The 23392-nt window shown below is 40.3% G+C and overlaps 3 protein-coding genes across 3 annotated transcripts; 1 reads left to right on the top strand and 2 right to left on the bottom strand.

Moving 5' to 3' along the window:
• Positions 1–1208: 1208 nt before the first annotated feature.
• On the bottom strand, positions 1209–9457 carry usp49 (ubiquitin specific peptidase 49). Its single transcript, XM_034139588.1, has 7 exons — positions 8924–9457; positions 6880–7001; positions 5119–6587; positions 4547–4754; positions 4035–4143; positions 3686–3891; positions 1209–3602 (listed from the first exon to the last, which is right to left on the bottom strand). Exons 3-7 carry the CDS (start codon positions 6520–6522, stop codon positions 3499–3501), a joined length of 2031 nt encoding a protein of 676 aa, XP_033995479.1. The 5' UTR covers positions 6523–6587; positions 6880–7001; positions 8924–9457; the 3' UTR covers positions 1209–3498.
• Positions 9458–10103: 646 nt separating this feature from the next.
• Positions 10104–11941, bottom strand: med20 (mediator complex subunit 20). Its single transcript, XM_034139622.1, has 4 exons — positions 11883–11941; positions 11441–11586; positions 10620–10873; positions 10104–10534 (listed from the first exon to the last, which is right to left on the bottom strand). Exons 1-4 carry the CDS (start codon positions 11894–11896, stop codon positions 10313–10315), a joined length of 636 nt encoding a protein of 211 aa, XP_033995513.1. The 5' UTR covers positions 11897–11941; the 3' UTR covers positions 10104–10312.
• Positions 11942–12287: 346 nt separating this feature from the next.
• On the top strand, positions 12288–22575 carry bysl (bystin-like). The gene is made up of 7 exons (XM_034139598.1): positions 12288–12668; positions 18377–18533; positions 18650–18788; positions 18903–19036; positions 19148–19308; positions 21394–21496; positions 21776–22575. Exons 1-7 carry the CDS (start codon positions 12389–12391, stop codon positions 22128–22130), a joined length of 1329 nt encoding a protein of 442 aa, XP_033995489.1. The 5' UTR covers positions 12288–12388; the 3' UTR covers positions 22131–22575.
• Positions 22576–23392: the final 817 nt, after the last annotated feature.

Below are 23392 nucleotides of genomic sequence, written 5' to 3'. Positions count from 1 at the left end.
GGTGTGCTCTACACCACTCCATCCGACGCTTGGCATTGTGCTTGGTGATGTAAGGCGTGCATGCAGCTGCTCGGCCATGAAGCTCCCGGCACAGTTTTGGTGCTGATATTATTGCCAGAGCTGGTTTTGAACTCCTAAACGTTTCCACTTTGCAATAGCACCACTTACAGTTGATCGTGGAATATCTAGGAGAGAATACATTTCACGAACTGACTTGGTGGCAATGGTAGCATCCTATTACAGTACCACGTTCAAATTCAGTGAGCTATTTAGAACGACCCATTCTTTCAAAAATGTTTGTAAAGGCAGACTGCTTGGCTAGGTGCTTGATTGTATACACCTGTGGCAATGGGACTGAATTAAACACCTGAATACAATAATGAAGGAGTCGTCCAATATTTTTGTCCATATAGTTGTATATAAACCACCCATTTAACTGCAAAAAAGACAACCTATAGTCTTTTGTGTCAGATAACCATGAAGCCATTCAGATTTAGTTTCCCTTCCTATGTCACATGCAAGCTCATTAGAATATACCACCTCACTCCTGAGACTATCCACCAACAGCTTGAGATCTACCTTTGCAGAGGCGCACCATTATTTTCTAGAAGGCCCATCGGAGAGGAGTATTATCAGGAGGGGGCTGAAAGAGAGAGGAGCTACAGAGCAGGTTTCAAATCTTTAAGAAAGCATCAGAGAAGCAGAATTAAATTAGTCTTAGATCAGCTGGGTATCCATTTGCTAATTCTGTAGATGTATTCAGTGTTACTTTCCTGATTTTAGGTAGGCACACAGAACATGAATGTATTCTTAATGAATGCTTTTCACTGGGGCTGTGACTCACAACTATTTTCATAATAAATTCATACGCAGATTGTTTTCGCTCTGTCCATCCCAGTTTCTTACAGTCCAAGGGGATGATTGTCTTTGTTTTGTCAGGCCAAACAAAGATATTTAGTGAGATATGATACAACACAGAAAAGCATACAGAAAAGGAAGTCTATATTGGAGAGGCTGAAAACATTAAATGATTTATGGATTATCAGAAGAGTTGGAAAGCATCTTTCTGTCAAACGACTAATTAATAAGTTGAACTAATGGTTGCAGGTTTACATATAGCTGACCTGAATACCCTGCTTCATCTTTAACTTAAACTAAGGATGAAATGAAGTAACTATTCCCTTCAATTAAATAAAACCCAAGAAAAGTTTCACATTTGTTTTGTCTTTTTAATAATTACCATCAGGCGAAACCCATATGACCATTACATTTATGACAGGTATTCTTACAGTACACGACAGAACTCAGGGGGATCAGAGCCGCTGGCACGGCCGCGCCTGACCACTGAAAAGTAAGACATTCATCGTCATTAGATTGTTCCAACTTTAACATAGAGTTCACAAATGTATTCCGCGTTTGACTCGTATCAAACACGACAGTTTTTCTTGATTACCTAGCAAATTCTAAAGACCTTGATAGAAACAGCAGAGTAGAAAAAAACATTGTATAACAAGCAGAATAATTCCTGATTTTATCTTATTTCCTGTCAAGATGCAAGAAGTACAATATATTGCTTTCAGGTGCTCAACTCAAAATGGGTACCCAGACACATTCTCTACTGCAGTCCGCCCCTTCACTCCTCCAATCATCTCCTGCCGTTCAAACACAGGCGCAAAGTCTCCAACCTGGGCTCAGACTATCTAATGTTACACCACAAGGGGAGCTGCCATTTTAAACAAGATACAGGAGCTAAAAGATGAACAATCACAAAGATTGGACCAACGACAGCAGCCCCTCCTCAAAAGTGCAGCTTTCTGTCACTTATCATCAATGAAGTGTTTTCATGAAAACATAGAATGACTACAAAATAAACTAAAACTCTTCCTGTTCACTGAGAGCGCAGGCCTTCAGCCTAAAACACAGTATCCAGTCACAGCGGAACAGTTGAGGAGAGGACGTGATGAAGTACAAACGACACAGGGAGGAGTATTAAATGATTCCCGAACTGACATTTCACGATTATTTAAAAAAAAAGCTGGAAGCGACACTAGGGCTGCTCAATTAATCGTATTTTAATCGCAATTACGATTTTGGCTTGCAACGATTATGAAAACAACATAATCGAAATAAAACGATAATTTTTTAATTATTGGTCTTTCAGTTGAATTACACTTAAAGTTCAGGGTAATCAACTGTTAAAAACATACTGTTCACTTTTTTTTTTTCAATAAATGGATGTTTTCAAAGGAAATGGATAATCGTTTTTAATAATCGTGATATCAATTATTGACCCAAATAATCGAGATTATGATTTTTGCCATAATCGAGCAGCCCTAGGCGACACAGAGGCTGGACTTTAGATTAATTTCATTTAATTGGACCTTCACAATGATGTTGAACGATGTACCTCTTATAGTATTTAGAGCAGGGGTGTCCAAACGTTTTTCACCGAGGGCCACATACAGAAAAATATACGAAGGGCTGGGCCACTCGCTAGAGGTGAGGTATATTGCCTCATAAATTCAGTTACAAGTTAGCGAAATCAATCAAATGAAGGTAAATTCATTTATTTTGTTACAAAAAGTGTTGGCAGCTCATCCCTTAAAACAGAAGCCTCAGATTGCTTATAATAAGAGGAAATATTAAGGGTCTATTTCAAACTGGTTATGTAAATAAGTTACTGGGCTTTTTTCTTATCAACTTAGATTTGTTAGAAAATGTTTCCAACTTTAATCGACTGAATTTATTTGAAAAATGGGCTTATTAACACACAAATACTACTGTGTAATATATTTGTACATATATATTTAAGAAGTACAATATAAGACCAGCAAAAGTTTGTGGGCCATATTCCATTATACTTTTTGAATTTGCTGAGGGCCGATTCAATATGGTCCGCATTTGGCCATCCCTGATTTAGTGCATTGGCTATTAAATGTACGGTTACATATAAAAGGCACATTGACAACATTATTGTGAAAGAAATGCTCTAAAATCCAGATCATGCGTTTCCTTTGAATGTATAATGCTGTTTCAGGAGGGCCGCAGACTCAACAGACACGAGCCTGATGGTTTTTAAAACACAGACACACAACATGGCGTTCAGCAGGACAGAGTCGGACCGCTCACAGTTTACGGGATAGTAAACTGCTATGCTGGTCCCGCAGGCCGAGAAAGCTCAGGCCTAGTTTTTAAAAAGGTTTTGGATTTGGAACATAATCAAAAACCAGCCATTATAACATTTAATTTATATGTTACTAATTTCAAGGATTTTCCTAGCTTGTCTTTATTACAGTGTCTTTCTCATCTGGATGCTTCAATGTTCACCTTTACTCCTAAACATAATTGTGGCTGTCCTAGTGCCCCCGTTACTATCTTTTTCTTTCAGTAATTTACTTCAAAGTGATTGTTAAATGTCATCTGGGAAACTTCAGAGAACATGTTCATAAATGCAGCCTTAAGTTGCCCGATACAGGTCGACATCACAGCGGGAGGTACCTAGGCAGACCTCTGGGTATAGAAGAGAATATAGGCCTGAGTGTTGCACACCTCCTCCACACTGCACACCTTCATCTCAGAGTCATTACAGTGGACCCAGAAACCTGAAAATACAAAGACAAGAAATGTTTAACAGAAGAAATTAAGACTTTGAATGTATATAGGTTGCGTGCGTTCTCTTCCTCACCTCCTTCTGTGTTGTAGCAGTATGCGGTGTAGTGCCCTGAGCCAAAGCCTTTCCCATGGTGCATAACAACAGCAGACAGATCGTAGGTGTAGCCTCCTCTGTGGACGGGGTGACCTGAGCCTGTGCAGCAGTACGGTTTGATGTTCAGAACCTGGTCGAAGGCCACATGGACGCCGATTTTCTCCCTATGGTTTCTCCCCGACCATCTGCCATACAACAGGGAGGAGTAAGCATCACAAGCACCATAGAGAACATTAAGCACTCTGATTACAGCTACAAAATAAAACAAGACTGGGTCATTTAATTTGCAGTAATTATTATAAGAAAACCAGCCTGTGTAGACACTTACCTGAAGCGTTTGAGGTGCAGCCGTAGAACCTGAGGTAAACGGTAGATCAGAAGCTGCTTACGAGCCTCTGACAGAACTAAGGGTTTGTGGGATGTTTTCCGTCTTCTTTCTGACAAACCATGAAACAATGAGATGGTAAATTAATTCACTAATCCATTCAAATGCATATCCTTATAATAAGGTTTTGTTTTAGTTTGAAAGGTTACAAGAACAATCAAACAAGGCATCCTTATAGTTCTTGTATATCAAAACTCTTCTGACCATGGTTGATGAAGATCAAAATCAAAAATATAATTGAATAAATAAAATAAAAAACAGGTCATTCTTGTCTTTAAGTTACAATGCTCTGTTTAAGATTAAGGTGACATACTTCCTTAAAATATATCAGAGTTTGTGAAAAGACTATTTAGTACATTCATTTTCTAATCAGTTTTTAAAAAGGTATATTCATGTCATTCTCACTCCGACACTTATGTCCTTATTATAGTACTTATTTGCATAATTGTACTTACTGTTGCAGTGGTTGCAGGCATAGATGCTGCCTTCGAGAGCCTCCATCTCGGTAAACTTGGACAACATCTCAATGAGGGTGCAGCTGCGCTGGTAAGCTGTAGAGCCTGAGCTTTTGTCTATGCTGTGGTATCGCTCTGGAAACTCCAAAGACAAATCCCAAAATGGCTCCACTGTGTTAGACTTGTGCTTACAGGACAGACACGTCACCTAAAATACACAGTGAGAAGAGAAACAAGTGAGGACTCCAGTGGAAAATAGTCGTCATGTTTGGAAATTACATCAAGTCTTAAATAAGGGGATCTCTGAGAAAATACAATAAGCATTTTAAAAAGATCATGAAAAAAAGAAAGAAAAATAACCAGCATAAGTAGCTCATATATCTTAGTGGAACACATTATTTGGTAATACAACTGCTTAGGGATGGAGCTATCTGAAAGTCTTTTTTGAGTGAAATAAATTAATCCCTATCAAATGACATTGTTTCACTCTTTCATCCTTATGGGTTTAAAGGCAGGTTTAGGACAAAAATAATCATACTATGAAGTATGCGGTTACATATGTGATGTCTTACCTGGCTGAGTAGCTGCCCATGGAAGATGGTGTTAAGAACCTTTAGCACTTGCTTGGATAGTTTCCTCTTTGTGATGGGGATCACTATCCTGCGTTTGGAGCCCTCTGTGTCCAGCTCCTGCTGCACCTTGTCCAGCAGCTCGCACAGGAACTCCTGGGCGTCCTGCTGGTCGTAGCCCCGGAAAGCTGGGATGAGGTTCCACACCGAGTGCAGCATGGCGAATGGAGACACTAAGGACCACCGGCCTGACCACATGACCCTGAAAAGTGTGTGTAACTCATGGCACAGAGACATCTGCTGGCGGGTGGAGCAGCGAGGCTCCTTAGGCTGAACCAACTCTGAAGCCTGCGGGGTAGGAGGAGCACTTTCTTTTTTGCCCACGGGTAAATTCCAACTGCCGGCTTTACCTACGCGTCCCAGAGGGCTCCCAGGCAGCGATGCGGTCCCACTGCTGACTACACCCGTCACGGCAGTCATGCCCTGGGCCTGGTTGGTCTTGGCCAGCAGCTCCTCAGTCTCACACAGGTCCAAAGTGAGAAAACACTCCCTGAATTTCTGCAGGTGGCTCAGCACTTGCAATATTGAGTTCATGTAGCATGTGTTCCCCAGATTGCGCAGACCAGTGACACCTGGAGCAGGTCTCCGGCGGGTGACTGTGTGAGAGGAGTAGTACCTCCTCAGTTTAGCAGCTTTGCCATTCTGAGGAGTCTTACGGGACAGGGTAAGAAGGGAAGGCTTCTTGGAAGCAGGAGGTAGGCGTTCTGGAGGTTCGCGAAATTTGCGAGGAATGAGTGTGTTGGCTGAACGTGGTGCCTGAGTAAGAAGCCTAGCACTCTTTCTAGGAGGGACACCGCCAAGCTCTTCCATGAGTCTCCTTTTAACCTCTTTTTTTTGTCTTCTAGCTTCCTCAAGTTTCTCTTCCCGCTCATTCTGCAGCTCCTGGTGTTTACCGATCCATGTCCGAAGCATCTTCCCTAGAAGTGCTTTCCTCCTGTGACGAGAGGCCAGCTGCATGGCGGGCTTTGGCCCAGTGTCTCCAACCCAGGGGGTGCAAACCCCCACGGTCGCTGAGCGTAGTGAGCGTCTCCCTGGGCTGCGCACTGTGGAGAGCGCCCCTCTGAGGAGTTTGAGGTCTCCCTCTGCGTTGTCATTGAGTACATAGTCTCCACAGGCAAAACAGAACACATCTAGCTCACGCACCTCCATAACCAGTGGGTGGTGTGACTCCTGAAAGTGTTTGAGCGAGTGCTCCTCCATGAAGCGTCCACAGGCCACGTGGGAGCACTTGAGGCAGGCCCACACTGAATCGGTGGTGCTGCAGTCCACACACTGCCATTTCTGTGGGTTGAGGACAGAATGGTCGTGGCCCAGGCGAAGGCGCCCCACGTGCTTACAACGATCCATCTCTCCTGATACACATGTGGCCTCAGTGAAAGGACACACGTCCTGTAACAATGCAGCACCTCATCCTAAGGTAAGAGAAAACAAAGTTAGATTACGTTTTAAACATACTGAAAGGACTCACGCACCACTTATTATGGTGTCTTAATTCAAGGTTCCTTCTTTCCCCTGTTTTTTCAAACTCTAATTTCCAGACTTCTCTGCAAACCATATTTGACATCTCATTACAAATAGCTAGATGTTTATTATTTAAATAAAATGGTTTGTTTTTTGTCCTTGAATACAATTGATGAAATATGAAATGAATGAGCATACATGCACTTTAATGCACAAAAACAAAATGAAGAGGCTTATACTTACTGTAAAATAGTTTGCCTGATCAGGTGTGGATCAATACATCAAAATATTTGCAGGAAACTCAAAAGCAACTTTCAGCTTGACCACCCATGTCCACCGTCACCACCTGCACCGACAGTATCATTCTGAGACAAAGGGAGAAAGGACATTAGTAGTGCATAGTCGCATCAGGAGTGATAAATGACATCAAAACGTTTCTCTTTTGCTAACAGATGTTTAATTAAACAATTATATAATGCAACAAAACTAAGCCTATCAATAAACAAATAATTAGAAATAAGGCATTTTCTCAAACCACTGTTATGAAAATAAAAAACCTAGACACCTGCTAAACTCAACTAAAAAGGTATTCAATAACACACACTTTAAAAAGGGTATCCACTAATCCGGGAAAATACTACATCATTTGCAATAATAAAAACAACGGTTTAAGTTTACAATGCCTTTCAAATTGTTGGTCTTCTAATGCGAATGTCTCCAAAATGTCAGTTTTGAAAATCAAGTATTCACAAACATTCAATACTTTACTTAATTAATTCAAAACAAAAGAGAGGGAGTTACAGTTTACTTTGATTCTGCTGTAATATGCAAACAACATAAACACTATGCTGAGTGCAACACTTTTTATTCTAGCGGCCAAATGGCTAGTGAATAGTCCAATTTTACCAGCCACTCAATAGATAACCATTTTTGTGGCTGGTGAGGGATGCAAATGTACAAGCCAAATGCCAATGTTACCAGCATTTGGCTGGTAAATTGTGTCATTTATGTTCTCTAAATAATATGTAAAAAACACTTGGAACAGATGGTTTCTTACAATATATTTCTTCCTTTAACTAGACAATTTTTCAGTTTTTCGTGACTATACAGAGACGTTGTGCTGCATGGTTCAACATTGTTAATGTAGGCATGTAACTAACGACCATTGAGATATTTCATGCTATTCAAATACACTTGACCTGACAAGATTGACAGTACAGATCATTTTAAAGCTTTGGAGTTCAAATAACTCTGAGAATAGTTGTAATGGTAAAAATGCAGCATATGAGTTTTTCTATGCTGGTAATGATCAAGTCTGATGGTCATTGACAGTATGCTAAAACACATGTTTAAAACTTCAATAGATAATTCTTAAGACTGCCAAACGTATTGACAGAAATGTGGACTTGAGGGGGCTGGCTGTCTGTTCATTTAAATACGTGGTTAATCCATGTAATTGTCTAACTCCCCGGTACCAGCGCTGTGCTACACCATTCTTCTCGCTTTTCTCTTTGTGTAAATAATCCGCTACTTTTAAAACATTTTTAACGAAAAGACACCATTAACTTGCAAGCCTGAGCAACTGGTTTCTTGTTGGTGGCATACCCAAATCCGGCTATGTGTTGCTATTGACACAGTTGTATTAGAAGAGTACATTAACGCATGTGACGGTGATATTCACAAATGTTACAATATGCAATCTGTAAATCTGTCCGGGATTTAAAGCCTGTCTTCTGGAGCAGGCTGGCAGTCTCTTCCCACCATGCTAAGCTACACTACCATCCCCATGTTGAGGCAGAACAAAGAGCAGTCAGGGAGCCTCTCCAGGAACATCCAACAACTTTGTTAGTCGGAGGCAGCTCAGCCAGCCATAAGTTAGCTATCACCGCTAACCGCTAACCACGGCAGCTCTGCACAGCCCTAGCCTTGTCTAGCCTTTTGCTCTCACCTAGTATGCATTTTGGTTAACACAGATGATTCGTATGGCATCAAGTAGCTAACATGTTATGTTATTAGCTTGAAATAGTAGCTAGCGTTAGCTGCACGGTTAGCGCGTTGCTAAGGACAATCGAAGTTAACCTAACGGCTGTTGTCGCTAACGTTAACTAAGTATTAACACTGTAACAGCTTAGCTCGCTAGCGGACTGCATCGTTAACCGTTTAAAAACTCCCCGGTGACTTTCATCACAGAAAGCCGGTTAATGGAGTCTAATTTATCGCCGGGCCTCGTCTGTGTTCATTACTACATTAGTAACACCTGATAACGGAAAAAGCTGGGTAACATTACCATCGCCAACATACATCCATCCGGTACACTGAGAGCTGGTTGTTGTCCTCCTCACAGATTGAACAGCAGAGCCCAGACCCGGCTGCTCTCATTGGACCGGGGCTCAGCGGCTGCCCGGCTCTCATTGGCGGAAGGGCTGAACAACAGGCAGCAGGATGGACCGTCCGTCCGTCCACCCACCGAGGCCACATGCCATGGAACAATAACCGAGGCTGGACCCACCGCACACCGGGCAGAGATGAAGACTGCCCCTGAGCCCAATGTCCTCGAAAGACCCGTGTTCGCCATGTGTCAGCTGGTGCGTGGTAATCCTATAATGCATTAGGGGAGGTGTAGCTTTTAGGCACAGTATTATTGCTGAATCGTGAGTTACAGCTGTCAGGTTCAAGGGAGTTTATTACATCTTTATTTTATCCATCACTCTATACCTGTTTTTAGTGGTAGCCTATTATAGCAAATGTCAATGTGCTTGCCTGTTTTTCTATCGTCATAATTGCTTTTATTATTTTGTTGTAGTTTGCTTGTCTGATGTTTTGCCTTTTGATTTTGATTTGTACTTTTTTATAATGTAATGTTAACTTGTGTCAACCCCTTTTAGCCGTTGGAAGCAGCTATTGGGAATCCAAAATAAAACATATAGACTTAAGTTCGCCTAAACATGGGTGTATAAAGAGAAACTCTAATCCTGTGAATGTGATTCATGTTAACACAGGGTGAAAGTGGTGCCAACAAGTAATCCAGCACTGCACTGCTGTTTAAAAAACAGTTCTCACTTCTCAGACCATCATATTTTCCACAATGTGAAAAAACAAATTTTTTTACTGGCTTGTTTGAATACACCATTCTGACATTGAACAAATGAAAAGTTGTTTTCTATAAACTTTCAGACCCATTATTCAATCCTTTATAACAAACCAGGGAAGTCTCTTGTGTGTTTGTTTCACCTTTTTCTGATTATTTTATTCATACTAAGCCTGTCTCACAGCAGGCACTTTGACCTGCCTTAACACCAGTCGTGGAGGTAATATGTAGATAGCTTACAGTAGGAAAAGGTGTAAATAATAACATATGGCTCAATTAAATGCAGCCCTTATCCTTATTCACTGAGAATCTAGAATAGAACAGAGACATTGTTTGTGTAATCTGTAACAGATGTGTATTGTGAATACAGGAATACGTATTGTTTTATATGTCACCTTTAAGTCTCTTTAATACAAAATGCATTCATAAAATAAGAAGGTTCAATGCATTGAGGCTCCAGAGATGGAAATAAAAAAATCCCAGGCTTTATAAAAAAAATGCCAAAAGTACATGCCGATCCAGGGGGACAGAATTAAAGCAACATCAATACAAATATACAAAAAAGTTCTCTCCATTGCCATTGACCACTCAACGCACATTACTTCCTGGCATTTGCATTTTACGAAGTTTGTTGAACAACTCCAAGTACTGAGTCATGGTGTCAACGCAGTCTGATGGGGCGAAGAGTCCTTCAGGCTTGGCAGCAAACACAGACGGCAGTTCGGGGACGCTGGGGCCAAGAAAGGACTGCATGAACTCTTTTGTGAGATTCCAGCATTCCCCTGGAACCACACAGGGGCAGTACTCCACCTGAAGACACACTCAAAGAGTTAGCGCATTCTCAGCAGGAGAATATTATGCTTCCACTATTACTACTTTTCATTTATCTACATACCTCAACTGATATCCCTCTGGCGCTGGAGCTCATTGTTACCGTGCCAACCTTTATCAAGAAATCACAGTAGCGGTATCTAGATCCACGACACTCCACCTTATGCGCCTTGGCATTTTGGAAGTGACTTTTTAGCTTCACCATGAGAACGTCAAAGTTTGCATCTGCTATCAGGCAGGGTCCACCTTCAAACAGACCCATGCAGCTCAGGGGAGTTTCAGAGTTGTGCATCACGTATAAGAGCTTGGAGGGCTGACCTGTAACAGACAGACAAGAATGACTGTCAGAAGTGACACGTTGGTATTATCTATTTAAGTGCATTTCTTGTTTTCTGCATGCATTTAATCTTTTTAGATACTATTTTGTGGCGGTAATACTTCATTATTATTATTATATCAATAATATGATATAGGACATTTTAATAATGCCTTGCCTTGCCTTACTATATTTCTCTATAAGTAAAAGTCCTGCATTCAAAATATGAAATCAAAGGATCCAAACAATATTATGTTATATTGTTGAACACTAATTATTGATGCATTTGTGTTCTTCATTTTAATGTTGCAGCTGGCTAAGGAGGAGCTCAGGTTTTATACTGAATACTGCCAGAAAATGCAGTACTAGTAACTAAAGATTGATAAATAAATTATTATATATCATGAACATGTTTACCAATGTAATTCCAGGTTTGTAATCTAATTAACAACCATGGTTATAGTCACCTTAAAGGGGGTTACACTCGTCATCACACGCCTTGACATATTCAAAATTATGTATTGTTAGATGGAAAACCTATGAATAAAACGTATAGCTTCAAATATTACCGCTGACATTTCCTGTTGGATGGTACGTCTCACAGTCCACCCAGAAGCTGCCCTGCTTCACAGCACCCAGCTGCTCAAGCTTCTTGTGCACGATGTCCACTGACTGCTGCACGCTCTTCCCCTCTGCCACGGGCACCTGGCACACACTGCAGGACGAACAAACACCACATTACGGGAGAAAACAAGAGCGTTAACTGAAAGGGCCTGAGAAACAAAGTCCCTCCTCCCTAACATCTCTTATGTGCATGTAATGTTGTCAGAAATAGTTTCGCAGAGCATCGTTTGAATGGAAGTGACCGAAGCAGCGCTGCAAAGTGCAAACATATGCGCGATGGTTAAGGCCGACATAAGGAAGACAAAGATAATTGGACATTACGCAAATAATGTTTAAATCATTGTTAAGATTTTGAATATTACTGTAACCATAAAGTTATCATCTCACCAAGTGACTCCCATTGATGTTTTGCCTCCTCTTTCTTGGCATTCAGTGAATAACTTCCGGGTGAAAAGTCAGTCTTCCGGCAAAGGTAAATCAGCATATAATATTTGAAACAGCAAAAAATAAAGATATTGTATTGCAAAAATGTATATGTTACTTTAAATTAAAAATAGTTATTTGTCGATTAAACGTATGACTTTTATCAATATATCAGTGAAATATTATATACATTTTTAAAGATACCCATTTAAAAACGTACCTAATAACGATTCAACAACTCAAAAAATATAACTAACTTTTAAACAATTTGTTTTATAAAGTTTCAGGGAGAAAAAAACAACTAACATTAAATTCTTGCTGGGTTAAAGAAGTACGTGACGTAAAATACGTCACATCCTTTCTGTAATGGACATCCGCACGTGTTGAACGAGTGGCTGTTTACAGCACAGTACTTGTTCATTCTTAACCAAAATAACATAATATAGCTACATCTTCGGTTAGAAACAGCGATGCCAAAAGTGAAACGATCTGCGGGCACAGGAGGAGGTGAGAAGAGCGGAGGATCCATGCCGCTGGCTGACCAGATCCTGCAGGGGGACACCATGCGAGCCCGAGGCCGAGTGAAGAGCAGAGACAGCCGGGCAGAAAATGAAGACACGTACGTCGACGAGCGTCTGTCCCGGAAAATCTTACAACAGGCTCGGATCCAACAAGAGGAGCTTCAGACGGAGTATGGCCTGGTACCAGAGAAGAAGAAAACACCAGTCACTGTTCTCGGTAATGTTGGAGGTATGTATGCCCTATGAACTGATTCTGGAAAGTTAGGTTCAACATGAAACTCCTTAAATGTACTAATGTATCAGGGCTATCGCATAGTTAATATACTAATAATCATAATAATAATAAATTACATCTATTTTAGTGCTTTTCCAGGTGCTCAAATGGCTTTACATTACGATAGACATGTAACATTGAATACTGTGAGTGTGGACAATACCCACAGACATATGTTGAACATAAACACACTACACAGAATTGTTAGAGGAAACTTTTTTTGACGGAACCTTAATAAATTAGGAATATTTGAATATGATCATAGGAAAAACATCACACAAATCCATACCAGAGTGTAGGAATACATTTGTAACAAGTAACAGTTCTTCAGTTAGTGGGAATGCTGATACAGCATTCCAACTATTTGTTCTTCTACGCACGACATTCTTTATTATTATTCCGCCGGGTTATTTTGTCCGTCTTCTTCTCCCACATTCCACATCGCAGAAACTCTGTTCAAACCCTTTATATATACAGTCTATGGTTCAAACATCAAAACGTTCAGCTCGATCGGGAATCGATTGCTTCTACTTTCCTCATTCATAACTTTCATAATTCCCTAGATATATCCCATAATTCATCACATTTTTAACATGGAAGTCAATGGAGAAACTCTTCAGACTTGAAAAATCTTCATGCGACTTCAACTGCTAACTGTTCCTTCATACTTTCACTCAGAAACCTCATTCCAACTTTAAAATGTTACACATCTTTCTGACATTATTCATATTAAAGGGGACCTATCATGCAAAATGCACTTTTGTACGTCTTTTATACATGAATATGTGTCCCCGGTGTTCCAGGGAACTCACCAAGTGTCAGAAAACACAACCCTCTCTATTTTCCTCCATACCCAAATCTCAAAAAAAGGGGCTGCAACGGATCTGATAAAAACTGATCCAGATTTGAACACTGTCCTGACGTCAGGACGGTGGCGCTACGGCTATTGGGCCAACTCTCCACCTATCAGGGGAATGTGGGGTTGGGCCACGGCCGGCCATTGCCGCTCGAAGGCGCTGGAGACGCTGTAGTACATATGCCAGGCCTGTAAGTGGCGCTGTAGTCTGCCACAAAAGCAGCGAAGAAGACTTCCCGCGCATGGTTACCATGTTTACCCTTCTGTTTATTCTCCGCTGTGGCTTTTTTTCTCCCTCCCCGAGGCAAGCGTTTGCTCCTGCTGCTTTAATTCAATGCAATCCCTCCCCGTCGAGGCAAGCACTGTAATTCCCTCCGGTTAGTCCACCAGCAGATGACAAACACCCACCTCTCCGCCTCTTCCAAGGAACGAGGGGACCGTGCGGCAGAGTTTCAGTTAGGTTTTCTTTCGCCGGTCAAGATGTCCTTTAAAGTTTAAATCTTCCGGACAAAATTAGAAAAGTGCCGGTCAAAGGTCTTCTTTGTTATTTATTGAGCTTTAAAACAAATTAATAACAACTCTATATAATAAAACACGGAGGACGGAGATCTATTTTTCTCCCCCTCTTCTGACTTGATCAGAGCACGCTATCCTCTCCTGCAGGGGGGTGTGGTCAGCTGCAGCTCACAGAATCAGCCCCCTGCAAAAACAGGGCTGGAGAACAGCAAATAGAGCGAAATGAGGCATGGCTAAAATGCATGATCTGTTTGGTATTTTGAAAACAGAAACGTATAAATATACCTTATATAGGTATGGCCCTACAATATATCATTTAAATATAGCATGATAGGTCCACTTTAAACAACTTTTAAATCAGATTCATACTTTTAGAAATATTAAACATTGTTCAGACCTTGGTAAAGAGGCCTTCTTCAGATTTTAGAGTGTGTGATGTCACAGCTAGAGTGGAGGACAGCTTGAAATTCGCCTTCATATATATTTTTTAAACCTGCCATAATTCCAAAACCCTACAATCCTGAGACATAATTTTTCATGAGAAACGTAGGAAAACATCTCGTAGCTTGAAAAAAAAAAATAATTAAGCAAAAATAATTAAACAAAATGCCTCTTGAGGGCATGAAGTGACACAAACTTTCAACATGTCTCCATTAAGGCCCATTGTAAATTCAAGCTGATTTTTCCTCAGCAGCAGCCGCACAGTGCGCACACCTTTTAGTTAATCTGCCAAAAAGGCCACATTATTGACCCGAAAGTACACAAAAAGCACACTTCAGATGCTCAGGGTCCTTGAGATGCTTCGCGCGTTGAAATTTCACTGATATCTGTTACGGTTCTTCAACAAAACGTTCACATGTAAGAGGTTTATCTCTCATTCAGAACAATGGAAAGGCTCTCACTGATTACTGCACATCACCATGGAAACCTTTGATCTCTGGGCTCAAGCACAGGTGTTTCATAACGTCGTTAGCTCAAACATAAACACCTGTGTCATGGGACACAATGATGTCATAACTCCAACTGACATGCTCAGAACGCCACAAAACATCACATGATGGTTAACACTGTGGCCCTGAACAGCTCGACATCAAATCTAATGTTACGTAATGTGGTGTTACTATGGCAACGCATCCCTCGCCATAAAACACGATATCGCTCTAACTCCAATGGACACGGTCCAATCGTCCCCCAATCTTCACTTGTATATCACCGGTCCATGCCTCAACAGCTCTACGCCAAATCTGAGATCTCACCATATGCCGTTTCCATGGAAACGCACCCCTCGCTATAAAACACAATGTCGCTGTAACTCAAATGGACACGGTCCGATCGTCCCCCAAACTTCACTTGTATATCACCGATCCATGCCTCAACAGCTCTACGCCAAATCTGAGATCTCACCATAGGCTGTTTCCATTGAAACGCATCCCTCGCCAAAAAACACGATGTTGTCGTAACTCCTATGCAAATGGTAAAAACAGCACCAGACTTCAAATAATGGTTAATGGTCCAGCCCTCAACATGTCTATGTGCCATTAGCTAGAGAGCAGGTACTTTCGTGGGAGAAAAAGGTTCCTATGTCTGATTGGCTGGGCGGAATGCAAACCACGCCCCGTAAAACTCCCAAAAAGTTTTGTGAAGCCGCCATTTTATTATCCTCGCATTAGCATTATTAGCATTAGCATTAGCCCAGCGCACAAACGCAGAGAGACTAACTTATGGCAACACAAAATAAAACATGGGAGCGGTGGAGATGAGGAGGTGTCGGCGCTCTGTCGATTTACTCGGAAGGCTTCAGTAGAAGCTGCTGGGAGTCCCAGCAGCTTCTACTGAAGCCAGTCCCCAACTCCGGGGACTTCGGGTGGCAGTATACGCCGTGAAGTTGTTTGCGGCCTGCCAGTAAACCCAAAACAGAAGAAGAAGAAGTGACGTCAGCGGCTTCATTTGCCTAATCCTTTCCCAGGAACTTATTCCGGTGTGAACGCCATCTGTACTTAGTTCATGAGAACTCTTTAGTTCTCATGAACTAAGTTCTCATGCACCATTAGCCGCGTTCACACCGGAGTACTTTTCACCGTACTTTTCGCGTTTAGTTCCGTTAGTACCCCTTATGTCGCGTTCACACCAAAAAGAGCACTTAATCTCGGGAACTTTTACCCCCATTTTTAGTGCCTGCTGAGAGATCGTACTTTCCTGGGGGAAAAAAGTGCCCCAGTTCTGGTTGGCTGGGCGAATTGCAAACCACGCCTCGTACAACTCTGAAATGTTTTGTAGAGCCGCCATTGTATTATCCTCGCATTAGCATTATTAGCATTAGCATTTGCCCAGCGCACAAACGCAGAGAGACTAACTTATGGCAACACAAAACAAAACATGGGAGCGGTGGAGATGAGGAGGTGTCGGCGTTCTGGCGATTTACTCGGAAGGCTTCAGTAGAAGCTGCTGGGAGTCCCAGCAGCTTCTACTGAAGCCAGTCCCCAACTCCGGGGACTTCCGGCCGGGGACTCCGGGTGGCAGTATACGCCGTGAAGTTGTTTGCTGCCTGCCAGTAAACCCAAAGCAGAAGAAGACGAAGTGACGTCAGCGGCTCATTTGCGTAATCTTCCCTCAGGGAAAAGTACTCCGGTGTGAACGCGATCTGTACCAAGTGCCCTGGGGTCATAAGTGCCGGGGCTCTGAGTGCCGGCACTAAATACGGCAAAGTACTTGGTGTGAACGTGGCTTTTGTGAGAAAAGTACTAATGTGGACAAGTACATTTTTCTTAAAAAAATACATGAAAATACAATGACAAGCCTAATGTCAAGCTGGCTGCTTAGTTGAGTACTAGTACAGTAAAGTTCAAATACAGATTATTTCAGTTCATCGAAATGCTGCACCTTAATGTTTATTATTATATTTTGTATTTATTTGAGTGAATACATTATTCACAGTTTAATAATAATTAAAAACCCCTAAAAAATATATTATGTTTTGTGATCATTTTTTCTGCTGTACCGAAAACGTACCGAACCGTGACCTAAAAACCGAGGTACGTACCGAACCGAAATGTTTGTGAACCGTTACACCCCTAATGGCAACGCATCCCTCGCCGTAAAACACGATATTGCTATAACTCCTTTGAAAATGGTAAAAAAGTGCTCAAACTTCACATGTTTGCTAACAGTCCAGCCGTGAAGACATCTACGTGACAGTTTTGAGATTTCTTCAAATGCCGTTGCTTTGGCAACATAACGCTCGCTATGAAACACGGTTTTCTCATAACTTCAGTGAAAATGCTCCAAACGGCCCAAAACTTCACAGGTTTGGTAACAATGCAGCCATCAACACATCTAAGCGTATTATGGGGTGTCATCAAATATCATTCGCCATCAAGTTAGTTAAAAAGTTTGCAGTTCAAATATTCTGCTGCTTTTCCAAGCCTTTTTACTTTCTTTTCTTCTCTTATCACACATTCAAGCCCCCAGTGTTCATGTATCATTTCAATCTAAATTCTTCACTTTCTTCTTACACATTACATTTCAGCATAGCAGTTTAGCGTCAGCTTTTCAGCATAAAGCATTCCCACTAGCAATGTCTTCAGGAATTGCATTCTCTAGTTCAAAATGTTACTCAAGTAAAACTACAAAAGTATTGGCATCAAAATATAGTAGTACTCATTATGCAGATTGGCCTATTCCACAATCATATATTATATGTTTTGATTATAAATGTTGATGCATTAAAATGTTTATCAAGCTGGTAAAGGGGCAGCTAGTTTTAATGACTTTGTATACTGCAGGGTAACTTGTGAATTTACTCCAGGTGTAACTAAAGTCTGATTCAAGTGTTTATTATATTTCACACCATTATTCCAAATCAGCAAAGTAAATAAAGGTACTACATAAATGTGGTGAAGTATAAGTACCTGATTTACCTCTGAAATTGTAGTGGAGTAGAAGTACAAAGTAGCATAAAATTGAAATACTTGAGTAAAGTTCAAGTACCTAAAAAGTGTACTGTACTTGAAAAAATGTACTTAGTTACTTTACACCGCTGACTGTAGATATGCTGAATTTGTATAATAATGTTAAGCTCCTTCAGAAGATTTAAGCCATTAGCATCACTTGACTATACAGTTTATTATATTATTTTAATTGCTTGTGGAACCTAATTGCCCTTGAAAAGAGATCTATGATCTCAAGGGACAATCTGGATAAATAAAGGTTTGAAATGAAATGAAATATCTGTACAATACTATTTGGGTTTGACTATCTAAATGACAATCTGTGTCTTGTAATCCAACCTTAGGGCCTAACTCTCAGGATGCAGACTCCGATGAGGAGTGGCCAGCGCTGGGAGCAGCAGGTGCAGATGAAGGCGATGTTGCGGGTGAAACCGAAATCATTGTTGACCCTGCCGACGAAAAGGCCATGGAGATGTTCATGAATAAAAACCCTCCGATGAGGCAAGATGCAACAAAATCATGACTTTATCTAAAAACTATCTTTTTAAATGACACACGACGCTATGAGCTAAGTCTTTACTTTAAATGATAAGTGTTTTTCTTTGTGTTCTTCGTAGACGGACCTTAGCTGACATCATCATGGAGAAGATCACAGAGAAGCAAACTGAAGTAGGGACAGTGATGTCAGAGGTGTCAGGGCATCCAATGCCAGAACTTGACCCAAGGGTCATAGAAGTGTACAAAGGTGTCAATAAGGTAAGTTACATCAGTTGTCTGACAGCAGGGCAACTGTCGATTATGTTCCCGACTGTAAATGTTAATATCTCCTAGTGAGCAGTTACATGATATTTATAATATCTTTTGTTTCAGGTTCTGTCGAGATACCGCAGCGGTAAATTGCCAAAGGCTTTTAAAATAGTCCCGGCACTTTCAAACTGGGAGCAGATTCTTTATTTGACTGAGCCTGAGACCTGGACTGCAGCTGCTATGTACCAAGCGACACGGTGAGTCCCCAGACGGTTTGATTGTGGCTTTAAACTGAGTGAGTTATGGAATCTACTGCAGAAATGTGTACATGGTACAATAAAGTATTTTTTTCATGCTTTTTGTTATAGAATTTTCTCGTCTAATCTGAAAGAGAGAATGGCCCAGAGGTTTTACAACTTGGTGCTCCTTCCGCGAGTAAGAGATGATATTGCAGAGTACAAGAAACTCAACTTTCATCTCTACAGTGCTCTGAAGAAGGCCTTGTTCAAACCAGGGGCATGGTTTAAAGGTGAGACCATTTAAATGGATATTTTATTTTCCCTTTTCAAGAGTCATAACAGGAAATTGATATTAGAGAACAGCAATTGTAGATTGTTGATTATTGGGACCTCTTAACTATTTATGTATTCCTATTTGTTATGCCCTGCATTTTTTAGTTCCGGTTTATAAACATGCACATTTACTTGTACTGCTCCCACATCAAAATAAACAGAATCGTTAATGACATCAGCATGGGCTCTAATAATTGTAATGGATTCTTTCAGTTTCCCGATGTTAAATGGACTGAACAACAGTGGTGGAGAAACTGTTGTTAAAATACAACATTAAAAGTAAAAACTAATCCTGTTGGTACTTAACTTAAAGCATGTAGTTATAATCAAGGATACACTAACTCATATTTGTTTAGTAATATAGTAATTATACTTAGTTACATTCCACCACTGCCATACAATAAATCAATTATTCATAATTTGCTTGTTACTGACCTAATTTATGTTAATATGATGTCTTTTAGCAGTAAGTTATCACCAATGTTTGATGCTTGTTATTCCTCTAAAAATGTATCATTACAGCTGACTTTGAAAGTATCTTAGTGTCCGAAAAGGTTCACGGGTGATGTGAAAAACGTTTACTTTCCCTTAGATAAATATAAAGAGTTTACTTAATCATACACAATTATCCTTACATGGTTTATATCTTATCTAACTATTGTTTCATTAAATCCCCAGTGAATGCTGCTGGGATAAGCTCTAGTCACACCACACGTGACCTTAAAAAATAAAAGTTAGCTGAAGTGAACGACAGAGAGGTTTTGACAGCTTGTTGCAACAAAGACATTACAGGCTTACTGGGATCTGTCACGTTTCTAATTCCAGCACCATATTTAGAAACTATGCGGAGGACACTGTCGGCGGATTAGTTTCTGTCCGCAGGGTAAAATACACCATTGGTTCTAGAAGCTCAGTAATCATGGCACGCACATTTAATTGGGTTAAATCATCATTCATGTGTCAATAATTCATTTGGCCAATGATCGTAGAGTAGTTATTTTCTTTAATCCTGTCAGTTTTATGTATTCACATTCATGTCCCAGATAAATAGGACCATTTCCCCCCAAACCTCCCATGACCCATATTTACAGGACCACCAGTATGAGACGACACCACTAAGTGGCAGTGTTGCTCACAAATACACTGAACACTACTGTATACCAACACAGTGTGAAAGCTCTTATTATACATCCATGGTGAATGGGAGAACTGACTGCTAGTGATAAGCACTTTCCATTGTTCTTGCATTGGGATTCATTAATTTAACTGTAGAAATTAGATATACAATTGATTAAATATATTTTTTGTGAGTTGACTTTAGTTTTTTTTTCATGTGCTCAATGCACTTGCAGGCCCTAAAATAATGTGTTTAAAACAAATACATTTTACATTACAAATGTATTAATCACATCAAACATGAAATATGAAAGCAAACTTTGAAAGCACAGAATTATTTATTTAAAAAATAAGTTGTTTATGCTCACAATGTCTGATGTAGAAGCTTTTAAACTGCCAAGATATTGTTTTGCTGATAGCAAGCTGTTGTTTTTTTCACCCAAAAGAAAAACTGATTAGGCTAACTGTAAAGGTTTATATTAAAGGCCAAGTTTGACAGTGAAAACTGCAATTTATCCTACTTAATGCATATACTTAACTACCTCAAAATCAAACAAACAAGATACACAGGATAAATTGTTTTATTGCTAATTTACTGTCTTTATAACTTTCACACGGCCAAGTCTGTTAATCATACAGCCATACGGTTCTCCAGACGTGACTGCTCGCAAGTCATAAACGTGGGAATCTTTCCCGTCTATGCAATCCGTTCCAACAAATGTAAAGATAGCTTAACTTAAGATGCCTTTGTCCTGCAATATTGAAAGTGTGTTTTCACAGTTTATGGAGCCATAAACAGTTGAATCCATTTTACTAGGGACTAAAGGTCAGGTTAAGCAAAGTCACTGTAGCATCTGTCGCGGGTTCCCCATCTTATAGAAGTGCTGGAGTACTCGATAATATTATGTGCCTCTTCTGTCACACAGGTATACTGATTCCTCTGTGTGAATCTGGGACATGTACTCTGAGGGAAGCCATCATCATCGGAAGCATACTCACAAAGTGCTCCATCCCGGTCCTCCATTCCAGGTAATGTTTCATCAATACACTAACCTGCAGACAAATGTCAGCAAATAAATACATTAACTACTGCACCGTAATTTCTTCTGGAAATGAATGGTGATTGTAACATTTACCACTGAAGACAAAAGCCAGGTTTTTTTTAATCCAATGTGAAAGGAGCTTTAGATAAAGGTATCAGCCAGGTGTCCTTGAATACTTCATATTTGGTGGTGTTGGCAAGATAAGTGAGGTCAAGGTTGCATAACCTGGGCGGTTGTATAACGCAAAATTGTTCTTGTCTTTCAGCGCTGCAATGCTTAAGTTGGCAGAGATGGAGTACAACGGCGCCAACAGCATTTTCCTACGCCTCTTGCTTGACAAGAAATACGCCCTGCCTTTCCGTGTCCTAGATGCCTTGGTGGCCCACTTCCTGTCCTTCCGCAGTGAAAAACGTGAGCTTCCTGTGCTGTGGCATCAGAGTTTACTCACCATGGCTCAGCGCTACAAGGCTGACCTGCCCTCCGAACAGAAAACGGCACTGCTGGAGCTGCTCAAGACACAAACACACCCTCAGATATCTGCAGAGATTCGCAGAGAACTGCAAAACTCAGAGTCCAGGGATCTTGAAATTGGGCTCCCTGTTGTAGTTGAAATGGACTGAGGAATATGTCTGGTCTGGGGTCTCCTCCCTCTCTGTTGCAAATGATTCATGTTTTTTTAGCATGAAGAAAATTGTATTAAATCTAACTTCATTATTCTCCCTGAACCATAAAAGGACAATTTCAATGTGATTGCATTCTATTACAGTGCCTCAGGAGCAATCATCCTGCAACCTGCTTGGATGAAGTTGCACATCATTAGTGATGTTGATATTGTAATTTAATATCAGAAATATCTGAGCTTGTATCCTGCAGTTGCAGTGCAGTGTTTTCCTTGGGAATACAAAGACTGGGGGTTGTTATGATTTGATTAAGAGCAACTTGTTTTAGCGACACAAAAGATGGATAGTAAAAGACTGTCTATTTGCAGCCCAGTTTTCGAATATTTCCCTGAAATGTTGTCTTCAAATGGTAAATAAAATGTAATACTTAACTTTCTAAAACATATTTAGATGTCTTTTGTTTTTAATTGTATCTAAGATGTATTGATGATTTGTGAAACGCATTTTAATTAGTCATTAAATAAAATTTATATTAAATATAACTATTATTTAACTAATTAAACTCAAAATATTTAGCAAGTAGTCTACACTGAAAAATAAATGTAAGTTAATATTGAGAATAATATATTGAGAATAATTGTAAATATGAAGTGTACCCTTAAAAATAATGTTAATATAAGACCACTTTTTAAAGGTAGGTTAGGTAAGAAAGGAGAAAAACCAGCTCGAGTAAGCTCGAATTTGAAAGTACACAACCGAAAAAGATCTGCCCCTTCCTTACAGAGCCCCTCCTCCAACACACACGAACGCGCACATGACCAATGACGGCACGAGATAAATTTGTGCACGAGATGGAAGGCTGCAGGTAGGCCATCCAATTAACTGCCACGGGCCGAGGCAGTAATTGGACTTGATTTTTACAGCGCTACGGCTTCCACAGATGACATATTTGTATATATTTATTGTCAAAGCATTTAATGTATACATTGCTATCGGGATGTTAAGAGCATTCTATGGAATATAACAAAAAGTGTTTCTGAAGTGATTTACCTACCCTACCTTTAACCCAAATTAGGTGATTTACAGTAATCGGAAAATAAATTGCTTTTTGCCTTTCAATACCAAAAAAATAGAACATACCAATACACTCGTGTCTTTTTCTAACTCAAAAGGAAAATTTCAATGTAATGCTAATTTACAACTCTTCTCTGAACTAAACAAAACTGGGATTTTGATGTTGTCGTAATGTGCGGTCAGGTTAA

Source organism: Trematomus bernacchii, unplaced genomic scaffold (assembly GCF_902827165.1).
Source record: "Trematomus bernacchii unplaced genomic scaffold, fTreBer1.1, whole genome shotgun sequence".
NCBI classification, from domain to species: Eukaryota; Metazoa; Chordata; class Actinopteri; order Perciformes; family Nototheniidae; genus Trematomus; species Trematomus bernacchii.
The sequence above is the reverse complement of the archived record's forward strand: the minus strand, read 5'-3'. Positions and strand labels throughout refer to the sequence as shown.

Excerpts from the sequence above, each read along its gene's own strand:
- bysl (XM_034139598.1), top strand. The coding sequence starts at position 12,389 with ATGCCAAAAGTGAAACGATCTGCGGGCACAGGAGGAGGTGAGAAGAGC. Across the intron at positions 18,789-18,902 it reads TGTACAAAGGTGTCAATAAG|GTTCTGTCGAGATACCGCAG; the intron begins GTAAGTTACATC and ends CTTTTGTTTCAG. Across the intron at positions 19,037-19,147 it reads GCTATGTACCAAGCGACACG|AATTTTCTCGTCTAATCTGA; the intron begins GTGAGTCCCCAG and ends TTTTTGTTATAG.
- med20 (XM_034139622.1), bottom strand. Across the intron at positions 10,874-11,440 it reads TCCAACAGGAAATGTCAGCG|GTCAGCCCTCCAAGCTCTTA; the intron begins GTAATATTTGAA and ends TGTCTGTTACAG. Across the intron at positions 10,535-10,619 it reads CCAGAGGGATATCAGTTGAG|GTGGAGTACTGCCCCTGTGT; the intron begins GTATGTAGATAA and ends GTGTGTCTTCAG.
- usp49 (XM_034139588.1), bottom strand. The coding sequence starts at position 6,522 with ATGGATCGTTGTAAGCACGTGGGGCGCCTTCGCCTGGGCCACGACCAT. Across the intron at positions 4,755-5,118 it reads ATGGGCAGCTACTCAGCCAG|GTGACGTGTCTGTCCTGTAA; the intron begins GTAAGACATCAC and ends TGTGTATTTTAG. Across the intron at positions 3,892-4,034 it reads CTGCACCTCAAACGCTTCAG|ATGGTCGGGGAGAAACCATA; the intron begins GTAAGTGTCTAC and ends GTTGTATGGCAG.